Source organism: Camelina sativa, chromosome 5, assembly GCF_000633955.1.
Source record: "Camelina sativa cultivar DH55 chromosome 5, Cs, whole genome shotgun sequence".
In the NCBI taxonomy this organism is placed as follows: Eukaryota; Viridiplantae; Streptophyta; class Magnoliopsida; order Brassicales; family Brassicaceae; genus Camelina; species Camelina sativa.
Window position 1 is genome coordinate 34718294 of NC_025689.1, and position 14367 is coordinate 34732660.

At 37.1% G+C, this 14367-nt stretch overlaps 6 protein-coding genes across 7 annotated transcripts in view; 4 read left to right on the forward strand and 2 right to left on the reverse strand.

The window, feature by feature from the left end:
* Positions 44-1445, forward strand: LOC104788642 (probable glutathione peroxidase 5). Its single transcript, XM_010514411.1, has 6 exons — positions 44-317; positions 407-483; positions 572-633; positions 786-904; positions 1021-1188; positions 1283-1445. Exons 1-6 carry the CDS (start codon positions 258-260, stop codon positions 1310-1312), a joined length of 516 nt encoding a protein of 171 aa, XP_010512713.1. The 5' UTR covers positions 44-257; the 3' UTR covers positions 1313-1445.
* Positions 2837-3318, forward strand: LOC109133153. Its single transcript, XM_019246214.1, has one exon. The coding sequence runs from the start codon at positions 2896-2898 to the stop codon at positions 3049-3051; it is 156 nt and encodes a 51-aa protein (XP_019101759.1). The 5' UTR covers positions 2837-2895; the 3' UTR covers positions 3052-3318.
* On the forward strand, positions 3455-4961 carry LOC104788644 (protein ROOT PRIMORDIUM DEFECTIVE 1-like). Its single transcript, XM_010514413.2, has one exon. It carries the CDS (start codon positions 3505-3507, stop codon positions 4705-4707), a length of 1203 nt encoding a protein of 400 aa, XP_010512715.1. The 5' UTR covers positions 3455-3504; the 3' UTR covers positions 4708-4961.
* On the forward strand, positions 5177-6383 carry LOC104788645 (histidine-rich glycoprotein). Its single transcript, XM_010514414.1, has one exon. The coding sequence runs from the start codon at positions 5295-5297 to the stop codon at positions 6072-6074; it is 780 nt and encodes a 259-aa protein (XP_010512716.1). The 5' UTR covers positions 5177-5294; the 3' UTR covers positions 6075-6383.
* LOC104789856 lies at positions 8667-11550 on the reverse strand. The gene is made up of 2 exons (XM_019245447.1): positions 11067-11550; positions 8667-10680 (listed from the first exon to the last, which is right to left on the reverse strand). Exon 2 carries the CDS (start codon positions 10605-10607, stop codon positions 8667-8669), a length of 1941 nt encoding a protein of 646 aa, XP_019100992.1. The 5' UTR covers positions 10608-10680; positions 11067-11550.
* The window catches only part of LOC104788646 (adenylate isopentenyltransferase 3, chloroplastic-like), a 2549-nt gene continuing 1449 nt past the window's right edge, over positions 13268-14367 (reverse strand). Inside the window, exon 2 of one of the 2 annotated variants that reach the window (XM_019246215.1) lies at positions 13268-13987. In XM_019246215.1, the coding sequence (XP_019101760.1) occupies positions 13672-13987 (316 nt within the window). In that variant the 3' untranslated portion in view covers positions 13268-13671. Of the gene's footprint in view, positions 14271-14367 lie in introns of both variants that reach the window. The other variant, XM_010514416.2, reaches the window with a different exon arrangement.

A 14367-nucleotide genomic window follows, 5' to 3' on the forward strand; every position in this document is an offset into this window, starting at 1 on the left:
GGACAGGTTCCTTGATTAAATAAAATAGTAAACGGTTGGATACAGGAAGGAAAAAAAAGAAAAAAAAATTAAAAAAAAAAAAAAAAGAGGTGTGTATGCTGTGGGATTGGTTGTAACGCATTAACAGCTAATGGTGATTAGGAAGATTTTTAAAAAGATGAAAAATGAATGATTTGAGTGAAGAAGAGAAGAGGAAAAAATAAGATTGAACAATTCTTCCCTCCCTTGGTGTGTGCGAGATAGAGATAGAGAGACAGATGGGTGCTTCTATATCATCAGCAGTTTCCGAGAAATCCATCCATCAGTTCACCGTCAAGGTTTTTATTTATTTATTTATGAATCCTTTCTTTTTTATCCAATCGAGAGAAGATGTATCGTTTCTTGATTTTTGTTGGTCGGAAATTAGGATAGCTCAGGCAAGGATGCGGACCTAAGCGTTTATCAAGGGAAAGTGCTTCTCGTCGTCAATGTGGCTTCTAAATGGTCCGTCTTGGAGATCCCATCCGATGTTGCTGTTCTGTCTTTTTCTTTTTCTTTCTGTTAATAATATATTTTGTTTATTTGGGAACAGCGGATTCACCGAATCAAATTACACCCAGCTCACGGAACTTTACCAGAAATATAAAGATCAAGGTATGTCACAGTCTTTTTTTGCCTCTTTGGTTTCCTTGTTTCATCGGTTATATACATCATGGGGGTTCTTTTTTCATTGAAAACAAAAAAAAAAAATTGGATATATATATATATATATATATATATATATATATGTTGAATGGTGGTGGCAGGGTTAGTGGTCTTGGCGTTTCCATGCAACCAGTTTCTATACCAAGAGCCTGGCACCAGCGAAGAGGCTCATCAATTTGCTTGTACTCGGTTTAAGGCCGAATACCCCGTTTTCCAAAAGGTTCTTATATACTGTAGCAACTCCTTTTTGTGATTAAAGCAGTCTTCATAACCCAAGACAGTAATCTTTCCTTCATCTGTTATAAAAACTCTTCTTACACATCATGGTTTATGTAGGTGCGTGTTAATGGACAAAACGCAGCACCGGTCTACAAATTCCTCAAATCAAAGAAACCTTCTTTTCTGGGAACTAGGATCAAATGGAACTTCACCAAGTTCTTGGTCTCCAAAGATGGTCAAGTCATTGATCGTTATGGCCCAACTGTTTCACCTCTCTCCATCCAGGTCTCTACATCCCTTATTCTAATAATGTATCAATCAATCCCTTTTTACCACCGCTTAATTACTTCGTATTTTCTTTTCTGGAAATTAAAAACAGAATGACATCGAGAAAGCCCTTGCACAATAATTATGAGAGCACGCACTAAGAAGACTTTTGGACTGCTTTTGGAACAACTTATCTCTCTTATTCACATCTTAATTATGTGTAACTAACTATGTAGTCATTTTTTATTGTGAAATTTGATCAAAGATATCTCCCAGAGTCCCAGTAAATAAATTTACGAATATATACATAGAAACAACAAGATGACACGAAACTGTCTAAGATTATTCATCAAGTTTACAAAACACTAATTCAAAAGCACATCGATAGTTTCGTCTTAGTATTATTTTCCAACTATGAGCAGAAGTTTCTTATAAAATACCAATACCTGTTTATTAATAACAATTGTATAAGAACTTTTTAAAAGACATTTCTTTTAAAGTCTGATAGATCTCGTTATTTACTTTATATGGTACAAACTACAGTTACGATAATACTAAAATATGTCTCATGTGTTAAGTGAGAACTTTTTGCATCGGTAATGCATCAATTATAATTGGCGTATCATTCACACGTGCTCTGTTTGTGAACGACGATAGAGAGAGAGACGTGGCAGACAATCAAAGAAAGAGAGGGTACGATATTAGGAAAAAGGTGTACGTGAAGGAGCGCTTGACCACTCTTTTGATGCATTCATCATCCTCCTTCTTTACTTGTCAAATCATTTTCTTTTGCTCTTTTGTTTAGATCAGTCAACAACATATAGATCATTCACATTAATCATTTTGATGGGTTTATTTTGTGAACAATCGACCTACCTAGCTAGTAGCTATTCCACAAATTAATAATTAGACATCGCAACTAATGAAATGTCGACTCCACAATTTTCTTTCTCTTTATTTTATCTGCGCAAACAGTAATGCATTTTTGGGTTTTGTAGCATAATCGAGGTAAATAGAAAGCTTATATATATAGTGAAGGTAAATTAAACGAGTGATGTGGTGGTGCGATGAACATTTCATACTAAACAAATCCATAACTAATAAGGTGATTAAATTAATCAGAACTAGTAAGTCGTAAGCCGTAAGTTTAATCATCATCACATTCCCAACCAACAGAGCAAAAGACATAAAGTCCCCACAAGCCACAGCTCCATCATTAAGCCTCATGTGTGCATGAACAGAAGTTTTCTGTTCAAACAATATCCTCACCGCAAAATCAAATTTGAAAAAGCTGATAAGAATTAATTATTTCAGAAAGAAAAAAAACACGAAAAGTTTATACCAAATTGTTTTTGAACATTTAATCAATGAAAGATACTAAACAAGAGATTAATTAGTTCAAAAGCGAAGCTAATGGCTAAAGGCATCATGCCTTTTTCTTCACACATATAGAAAAAATGTAGGTCCTCTCCATATTTATTCAATTCAATAATGAATGGAGTACTTTTTTTTATCCTACTACATATGATGCATTTCACATTATCTACCAAATTCAATTATATCAAACACTATCTGCCAAATTATTTGAATCGGGTTCGAGTCAGCAATATGTATACTAGTATATAAGCAATCTATATCTATCCAGCAGCCAAAACCCACAAAACAAATAAAAAACGTACAATTAATAGTTTTAAAACTTAGAAGGTTTCTTGATAGATAGGAGCAATGGCAGGGACAGTTGTGTTGAGATGCAGTAGTAATAGTAGCGTGACCAAGGTTAGGACATGGAAAAAATGTTGTTCGAAGCAGATAAAGGAGCAAAGAGCTCGTCTTTACATCATCTGGAAGTGTGCCGTCTTTCTTCTCTCTTCCCATGATTGATCCATCGATGTCTATATGATATAATCATATCTCTTCTCCTTCACCACCAATTCCTCTCTTCTTGGTTATGTATTTTAGCTCAGTTCCAAACTAACTAGTGTATTAAAACGGTAAAATAGTGTATTGTGGTCATAATATTATTATACCATCATTTGATTATAGAAATAGTTGTATATTTTGCTAACTGTTAGTTTTTGTAATTTTAAAATTGTTGTAAGAACAAAATACCAAATATATAGCTGTGTGCAAATAATAAGTTGATCATCATCTTCTTCATTAATAAGTGTTTAAATGACATTTTTTCCTATGTCTAAACTTAATGAGGGCGCGTGGTTAGAACTTCTTTTCCTCGCGCGTGAGTGAGTGTTCTTGTAGAGTTCCGGGTTTAAGCCTTTAAGGCATTTGAAAAACCCTAATTTATTTTTCTCCTGAAATCGAAATCGAAATCAGGAAATGGTGTTGTTGAGAAGAAACTTAACCATTTCTAACGAAATCATCAAATCTCTCAACAAAAACCCTAGTTTAGGGATTGGAATAATCAGATCGATATCGAGCTTGAAAGTGGTATGGAAGAAAGACACGAGGCTAGACGAAGCAATCGAGAAAGACAAGCGTTACAAGCAATGCGCTCGTGTGGTTAAAGAAGTGCTCAACGAACCAGGTCAAGTCATCCCACTCAGATACCTCGAGAAACGACGCGAGAGGTTACGCCTCACTTTCAAAGCTAAGAGCTTTATCGATATGAACCCTTCCCTCTTCGAAATCTACTACGATCGCATCAAACCCAAGTCGGATCTCGTTCAATTCATCCGCCCCACGTCTCGTCTCAGAGCTTTCCTCGACCAAGAACAGAGGATTTACGCCGAGAACGAACCCTTTCTTGTTTCCAAGCTCTGTAAATTGCTTATGATGGCTAAAGATAAGGTTATCTCTGCTGATAAGCTTGTTCATGTGAAGAGAGATTTTGGTTTTCCCAATGATTTTTTGGTGAGTTTGGTTCAGAAATACCCAAATTATTTCAGGCTTAAAGGTAACTCCTTTCTTGAGCTTGTCTCTTGGAACCCTGATTTCGCCAAGTCTACCATTGAGCTGAGAGCAGAAGAAGAGACACTCAAAACAGGTGTGAGGGTTCGGCCCAATTTCAATGTGAAGTTGCCGTCTGGTTTTTTCTTGAGGAATGAGATGAGAGAGTGGACTAGGGACTGGTTAGAGCAAGACTACATATCACCGTATCAAGATGTGTCTCATTTAGACCAAGCGTCTAAAGAAATGGAGAAACGAACTGTTGGTGTTGTGCACGAGTTGCTCTCTCTGTCTCTCTTGAAAAGGGTTCCTGTCCCTACGCTTGGCAAGTTCTGCGATGAGTTCAGGTTTTCTAACGCCTTCTCCACTGTTTTCACTCGCCATTCAGGTATTTTCTACTTGTCGCTTAAAGGAGGGATCAAGACTGCTGTGTTGAGAGAAGCTTATAAAAACGATGAGCTTGTTGTTAGAGATCCTTTGCTTGCTATTAAGGATAAGTTCCTGAGGTTATTAGAGGATGGATGGCAAGAAAGGAAAGATAGGCTGAAACTACAGAGGGAACAAGTTCAGAAAGATAGGGACTTGTTGTTAGCAGGGAAAAGCAATGAACCCATAGAGCCTCTCTGTGATTAGCTAACAATCAACAAGCCTTTGCTGCTGTCCTCTGTTTTTCTTTATCTAGGCATAGTTCTTGGCTTGGTTTGGTCGTGTCTCGTTAAGGTGTTTGTGAGTTTTGGCTAATAAGAAGAGAAATAATCAAATGTTAATCATCTGTCTCTCAATCATTCACTTGTTTCCTCTCCATCTCAAGTTTTAGTGACCAAATGATACATATTCACAAACGGTTCTTCGTTTTGAGTTATATCATCTTTTCGGATCTTTATCTTCTTCGCATGTGTTTTCTTTTGATGAATCAGGTTTTAATAGTATCACATTTATTTTGTCACGCATTTGGAGTTGCAGCTCATTGAATTGTAGTTTAGTAATTTTAATTTGGTTGTGGAATTTGGAACAGGTCCTGTTGTTGTTGTTGTTTGTACCAAAGTGAAACACTATCCTAAAAGAAAGCTCTACAAGCAACCTAACAACAAAGTCACGCAAATAAAATGGATAACTCAATATCACCTAAAATCATTCTGCAACCATCTTTGCGCCTTCCTCGACGAATTTGAATTATATATAAAGAGACTCACCTAAGATCTCTCTCTTCACACACACACATGCACACTCTCTCCATGGATACACTTTTTCTTGCAGCTACTCTGGCTCTCGCTCTCTCCTCTCTCACACGAGGCCAGAGAGTCATTCAGATCCCACCACCACGTCCACTATGCGCTTCCCAATATGCCCTGGCTAACTACGCCTGCTCCCGTCTCCCAATGAACACGGTCCCACCACCTGCACCCATTACCCCTCCTCCTCCTCCCATCGCTCCCCCACCTCCTGACCATGACCATGACCATCACGACCATGATCATGACCACGACCGTGACCATGACCACGACCACGACCATGACGATGACCACGATGATGATGACGATGACCATGACCACGATCACGACGATGACGATGACCACGATCATGACGATGACGATGACCACGACCACGATCATGACCGTGATCACGATGACCATGACCATGACCATGACCGTGACCATGACCATGACCATGACCATGACCGTAACCATGACCGTGATCACCATGACCACGATCACGACCATGATCATGACGGCGACCACCACAACAATGACGACAACAGCCACGATCGTCACCGACGCCGGCACCGCCGCCATCACCACCACCACCATCATCGACACAGAGCAGAGACATTCGCGCAACAAGAGTGCTGCAAGTGGTTGAAGCAAATGGACAACGAGTGCGTGTGCGACCTTCTGGTTCGGCTTCCGCCATTGCTAGCCAAACCTATTCATAACTACACAGTCTTTGTGGATGAGTCCTGCATTGTCACTTTCGTCTGTGGAGGCAGATTCATTCGCTGATTCTCTTCCCTTTCTAAAAAACTATATGTACTGCCATGTCTTCTTCTTCGATACAATCAAGACCCTTCCCCCTTTGTTTTTATTTTTATCTTTTAGTTGTCATAAAGTTTTTTTTTTCTTTTTCTTTCTAATTCACGCCGTTTAGTTTAATTGTTGTACGTTCACCGGTCATATAAGTCAACAAACCAAACCATTCAGGTGTCGTGAACACCATTGGGCACTTGGCTCTGTGGGAGCTTGCTTCGTATTCCATTCCATATGGGCCGAAATTTGCAGGACATAAAGATTATTGTAGCCCCATTATTAATTTATACATGGCAGTGTTCTAAATTTGTTTGAGGCCCATTTATTAAAATTGGCCACTGAGTGGGAGTAAACTAGCTACTATATATCGATCGCATGGTGATGTTTTAAGGACGTCTCCTAGAGTCCTAACATATGAGACTTTACGTTGACATAATTTAATCGAATCTATTCTTCTACCTAATAATATATAGTGCAATTTCAGTTGACAAACACTACAACAAATATGCACATTGTTAACCAGAGAAAAACGCTATCATAGGTCTTTGATAGCGTTTTCATGAGCGCTGTTTTAGGGCACTGTTATTATATGTACCCCATATACAATAGCACTTATTACGTATGCTATGTTATAAAAATATAACATAGCTTTAAGAAATTGCTATATTATCAAGATCATAATTTTGAAAAAATTTATACAACATTTGTTTTTTCGTGCTATGTTATAGTTTTATAGCATAGCTCTAATAAACTGCTGTATTATCAAGATTATAATTTTGCAAAAATTTATACAATATTTAATTTTTCGTGCTATGTTATACATATCTAATATAGCTGTTGCGAAATGCTGTTTTATCTTGTTTACTGTGCTATGGTATATTCTTTTATCATAACGTTTACCTGTACTTTTATAGCATTTTCTGATATGTGATTATAGCACACATAACCTGTTTTATAAAATCTCATAAAATCTGATTAATAAACGTCTCAGATCCAAAATACATAACAAAAGTCTCAAGAACATCAGTTTACCATCAAAGTCTCAAGAACATCCAAAATAAACAAGCAATCTCAAGTACTTAACATTACACAATAAAACCATCAGTTTAAGACATAATGACCTTGTTCTCTGGCCAAGCAATGCAGGAGCTAAGTGCATCTTCAATAATCTCTATTTCATCGGATGGCCTCCAAACTTTTACATTTTTCACCTTCACAACATCTATCCACACTTTAACTGCATTAGAACCCAAGCGAGTAAAGTGAACCTTATGTTCTGGATCATTTGTTCCCCATCGTCCTTCAGCCACAACCCTATTCTTTTCAGTTAAATCCATCAACTTGCACTTCTTATTCTCCTTGGAAATAACTTTATTAATGCGCTGCCATGTTTACAATATAAACCATCAGTCATCATATAATTAACAAAAACAACTTCATAACATATGAAAACACTTACTGGAGACTTCCTGAGAGGAGACTGTGATGGTAAAGTATTCTTTATTGGTGATATTGGACCCGTTGCATCATCAACAGGAGACTCAGAACCAGATGCAGACTTAGAAGACATAGATGCAGATTTGGCCTGCGATGCAGCCTTTGAAGCTGTTGCTGAAGTTTTGGACTCTGTAGCAGACTTAGAAGCTGTGGCTGCAGACTTGGCCTTTGATGCAGACAAAGAAGCATGTGATGTAGCATTCTGACCAGTTGGAGTTGAGGGATTTTCAAAATCAACCTTACTCAGGGGCCAAGATACGTAAGCCATCAAACAGTCCTCAAGAAATGACATTTCAGCTGTAGGTCTCCATAGTGATGTATCAGGCTGCTTTACTGAATCCACAAATACTTTAACTGCTTTTGGTCCAAGAGGAATTCCGTTAACCAACGCACTTGGTTCTTGTGTCTCCCAACGCCCCTCAGCAACAATGACGTCACCCTTAGACAAATCCAATAGTTTACATTTGTTTCCTTGTATACCCTGTTAAACACAATCAGTAAACAAATCCAATATAATTAATTAGCATTATAGACAGGGGTAATACATTGCTAACACATTGCTAGAAATTATAAATACCATAGGGGCAATGTCTTCCATTTGGATGTTGTTGTCTACCAGTCTACACTTATCAGTTGGCCATGCGATTATATGTCCAACAGCTTCTTTCATATGAAAGATCTTTTGTGCAGGTCTCCATAGAAATGCATCTGGTTTATATGCAGCTTCAACTAACACTTTGAGATCATAAGGGCCAAGACGACAGTCATTCACTATGTCATCCGGATCAGAAGAAAGAATCCGACCCTCACCAACATTTTCATCAATGTCAGACCAATCAACAAACACACACTTAGGATGTGCTCTTTTGTTTACACTCTGCAACAATTTCATGAGCAACTAAGAATCATAAACGACACTAAGAAGAATCACTTAGCTGATATGAAAAGAAGTAAGAATATGTTACTCTTGCAGCTGAGTTTTCATCCATTTCAGCTTCTGGTCTCTGTAACATAAACAAAAATAACATCAATTTATATTACTCTAACTGGCTGATGAATAGTAGAGAACTCTTANATTAGAACAGTATCCATCTGGACCTTACACTCTTCTACTGAAACTCCTCTTGAAATATTAGAACAGTATCCATCTGGACCTTTAAAATGAAATAGTCGTTTGCAAAAAATCTTCTTCTCATTCTTGGACAAAGACCAAGGTGCTGCTGGAAGATATGTTCTCTTTCCTTTTGTGGTAGGATGCAACTCTTTTCTTAGACCAAGATGTTGAAGATCCTTACGAGCATTAAGACCATCCTTAGATTTTCCACAATGCAACAATGTGGATACAATGCTGTGAGTCACATTCTTTTCTATGTGCATTACATCCAAATTATGCCGTACTGGTAGATCCTCCCAATAAGGCAGAGTAAATAAAATGGATCTTTTCTTCCACCTTGATAACTCATCTTCATCTACTTCTACTTCCTCATCTTCATCGGATTCACTTTCATCATCATCACTGTCAAACACTGGTTCTTTATAGACAGTTCTCTTTCTCTTCATCCCAGCCTTTTTCACATTTCCGAAATCATTTTGGAAGTTTTTCAGATTCTGATGAACTTCATGACCAGTTAAAATTCTTGACTTTCTCCTATGCTCAACTTTTCCATCAAACCAAGTCTTCTTTTCCCTATATCTGTGTGTTGGAGCCAAACCTTTTCTATGACACATGTAGACATGTTTCCTGCTAAACTTCAACCACATACTATCAGTATTTTTCCCACACATAGGACATCCCATTTTACCTTTTACTTTACAACCAGCAAGATTTCCATACGCAGGAAAATCACTAATGGTCCAGAGAAGCATTGCCTTTAGAGTAAATGTACTTTTACTAAAAGCATCATACGTTAGCTCTCCATTCTTCCACAGATGATTCAAATCCTCAATAAGAGGTTCTAGGTAGACATCAATATTATTACCTGGTTGTTGTGGACCAGGAATCAATAATGTCAACATTATATTCTCCTTCTTCATACAAAGGTGAGGAGGCAAATTGTAGTTTACCAATAGCACAGGCCAGCTACTATAATTACTATTCTTCATGTTGAATGGATTAAATCCATCTGTGGACAGCCCAAGCCGTATGTTCCTTTCTTCAGCTGCAAATGAAGGATACTTCTCATTCATCTGAGCCCATGTAACAGAATCTACTGGATGTCGAAGTTTTCCATCAGTGCTCTTGTTAGTGTAATGCCACCGTAAGTCCTTAGCCATGTCCTCTGATCTGAACATTCTCTTCAGCCTTGGTATAATTGGAAAATATCTTAATACTTTCTGTGGGACACCTTTCTTTACCTCATTAGTCCGCTTATTAGTCTTCCACCGTGAAGCATTACATTTGGGACATTTATCAAGCTTCTTTAACTTCTTTCTGAAGAGGCAGCAATCATTAACACATGCGTCGATCTTTTCATATCCCATATGAAAGCTCTTTAAAAATTTCTTGACATCATACAATGATGTGTGAAAGACATTACCATCTGGCAACATGCTTGGCAATGTCTGAAGCAGTTCATTGAAGCTCTTATCCGACCAGCCATTATGTGTCTTAATCCTAAACAAAGTCACAATAGCCGATAACTTGCTGTGGTTTGAACAGCTAGGGTATAGTGGGGTTTCAGCATCCCGGATCTTTGCAAGGAACTCATCCTCTTGTTGGTCCTCACCCTCTGCAATCTCACTTAAGTCGCCCACAGGTTGGTCAGCTAAGTCACCTCTAAAAGCCAACTCTTGATCAAAAAATTCAGCAGCTTTATATAACTCAAAAACTTCCTCATTCCACTGAGTTGGTTTACTTTGAAATTCATCTACTGACTTCACATCTCCATGATGATACCAATCACTATGCACCTTGTATGCCTCATCCATCCCTCTTATTACAAGATGCTCAACCACAACACTGTTTAACTGTCGTACTACATTACGACAGTCTTTACAAGGACATATTATCATTTCTATGTCACCTAAAGCCGCAGACACATCCCTTACAAATTTCCAAGCTCCACTTTTATAACCAGGATCAGCTCTTCAATGGATAATTAAAGAAAAAAATCATAACTAAAAGAACATCTTAAAGTATCCAAACCCAAAATAAAACCTAATTATGAAATATAATTCCTTACCTGCATAGATGCACCCATGCCTTGTCCAACATTATATGTTATAATATAAATTTTAACCTTTATAGATAAAATAGAGATACATATTATACAAAGCTCACATTAAGCAACAATTCAGACAATACTGCACTACTTCAGACACATACAGATGCTCTTAAACCAATATCTAACTGTGTAAAATCTCACTAATCTAATCACTATTTATACGAATCAGACTCAAAGGACAAAACATAGCAATCACCAATATTCGTGTGTAATAATAATGTTTAACTATTGGTTGAGTGATACTAACCTGTTGTGTGAGTACAGAGAAATGAGAAGCTTCAGTTCCCCAACATTTCAATCACCAACACTTGGGAAAAAAAAAAAATCGTTCAGTTTATGAAGGCGCAAATACTCAAATCCAAAAGCTATTTTTGAGTCAAATCTGTAAATAATCGAACCCTAACAAAACAGATGGATTCGAAACTCCACATTCTCAAAATCTGTAAATAATCGAACCCTAAAAAACAGATAACGAAATAAATCTAGATAAATCGAACCCTAACAAAACAGATAACTAAATCTGACCCTTATCGAAATCAAAAGCTGTTTGAAATCACAAATAATCGAAACAAATAACGAAATTAGGAGGAAGAAGAAAGACATGCCTCAAAAATGGATTCGAGCTATCAATTGCGATGGATATGGAGATTTAGGGCGAAATTGGGGCTTTTCACAAACGGCGAAATTGGGGCTTTTCACAAACGGCGATAAAACTGAAGAATTGATAAGAAATTTAGAAGAATTTGAGCACACACAGAGAATTTAGAAGAAGAAATCTTCTTAGGTTGAGCTTAGGTTGTAACGAGAGAGAGAGAGAGAGTGTGTCGAGTTTTTGGGTTTTTTTTTTATTTGGCGATTAAGTGAATAATTTCACTAAGTATTGGCGGACAAAAGTCACTTTTGTTTCCCGCTACATAATTTTCCTATCATAGCGTTAATAAGATGCTATTAAAAAGTAAGCGAAAAAAAATCTCATCTTTCATAGCAGTGACGGAAAATGAGCTATATCCGTCTGCTATCAATGTACATATTTGTTGTAGTGAAAAACAATGATATATGAAGTAAGTACTAACTAATAAACAAAAACAAAAAACTTTATTTTTTTTTGTTCAAACACAAAAACAAAAAACTTCAGGGATGATATATAGTACTACTAAACAAAGGCTCTATATATATAGAGTACTATTAAACAAAGGAGGATGAAGATTCATTGGAATCTTACTTTTTATTTACCTATCTATATAAAAAAGTCGCATTGATGGGACCAAACCAATCTATAGAATTTAAATTTTTTGGGTTATGCTCAAAAAGATGTGATTCTTTTACTCGAACCTTTTTTTTTAATTGCTGCAAGTTGTTATTTGTCTTCTTGCACTTTATTCCATATCTATTTTTTTTTTCCCTGGGTCACATTATGTAATTTCAAAAATCTACGTCAAAACCACGTATATATACGGATTAATCACATCTACACATATTTTTGATATATATATATATACCAAAAGAAAGTAATAATATTATCCATGGAAATTTGTTTGCCAAACATGTTTTATATATTTATAACAATAGGCTATAGCAATGCAATTTGGTGATATAAACAAAAATGAGCGAGAGAGAGGGCCGGGGCCAGTAGACTACTAAAAGCATTTGTGAGACGCCAATTACACACACACGGGGGGCATAAAGAGAATAATCTTTTTTAAAAAAATAAAAAGAAAATGGATGCGTTCCAATTAAGAACGCATTATATTAAAAAAGAAAGTAAAAAAAACAAAACAAAACAAAACTAATAAGAAGATTGATTAGTTGCGATGTGGGCACTCTCGCTCACATCAACATGAATCGAATAATTTGCACAAATTTGTCAACGCCTTCTCTCTGTACGGCTTTCAGGCGCGTGCTACTGTGTACGGTCATCGCTAAACACTACAATTCCTTCATTCTTCTTTTATTCCCACTTAAGCTGGTTAATGTTTTAAAAGGATTCCTTACCACAAATATAATTAAAAGCTGCTGCTGCAATATTCTTTACACTCTATTATTCATGATATCATTTATCATTTGAAGTTTCAGGTTTTCATGATTAACGTTTTTTACTGCAAGAACAAAATTCAGCTGCCTTTCAATTTTTTTGTCCTTGCTACTACTAATTGAGTTTTTTTTATTAGTTTTTTTTGTTCTTCTTTAACATGTATATGTATGTGCCATTTGAACATTTTGTAAATTATGTTTAGACAGTATCGATTGTTTAAAGCTACTAAAACTTTGTTTTTATTCATAGTAGTAACTCGCTCAATATATTTATACAGCTAATAACTTCTACTCCGGAATATGCATGTACCGAGCGACGTACGTGTGCCTGTGGTCGAGATTTCCCTATTTATCTTTTTAACATATTGGGTAAGAATAAGATTTCCCTATTTGGAAATAACAAAATTGTACAATCAATAACTATAAATTGTGCCAACTATATATATATAAGCCCCACACTCAGCTTATATTATTAAAATCAAATTGTTACAAGGCGGGTAAGTCCTCACTTTCCAAATATAGCATTCCCACTTACATCCAAAAAAGTAGATGATAATACTGAATAACAGTTATGCCAAAATTTTCAGTATCTGACAATACTATATACGATATCCATGCATATATAATATATATCTAGATATAACTTTATTTTTCTAGCTTATTTATATATATATTTCGCCCCCACTCATCTTAGTCTTCATTGCCACGTCATCATCACCAAAACACCATTGGCGTAAAAGTTAATTAACCACATGCGCATTTCCGAATCCAGCCTTATCGATCGAGCTTTACGTACGTGGTTAGTAATGACAGGGTACTGATCACGCCACTAGACACCGCAACATATCGCGTTCCCTGGCTGCCGCAACCGCTGTTGAAGCTTCCACAAGCTGTCGACCGCTGGCAATGTTCAGCATAAACCGCGACACAGCAGCGGTACTTGGTCCAGCCACAAGCCTCTCCCATGCTACGTCAGCATCCGTCTTGGACCTTCGTTTTGTGAAGACCGGAGTGGCATCCAATCTCTGAATGCACCACTTCTTCACCTTTCTCAACCGTTCGATCTTTTCTCTCTGCCTACAAGCCAACCCGAAGGTATTCCTCTTTATATCTTCGACCACTTTTCTTAACAGCTCTTCTCTGTCTCCCACATTCAAGAACTGCTCATTCCTAAAAAACCTGTCAAACTCTGGAACTCCGATTGCTTTCTTGATCCCTCTCGAGTAATTCGAATCCGAATAGTCAAAAATTTCTCTAACTTCCTCAACCATTCCATTTTCCACCATCTTGTCAACTCTCTCAGACACGAACCCGTGCAAAACGGGAAGCGCCACGTCGACCCATAGGAAACAACAGTCGTATCTCGACCTGAATTGTTTGTCTTCGTCGTCCACTAGAGCCTCCATGTAAGAGTTGGAACCTCCAACGATGATTGGAAGCTTTCCACGGTTTAGGATGGATTCAATGGAGAGATTCGCCATCTGACGGTAATTCGCCGCGGTTAAGTCTGCTTCAGG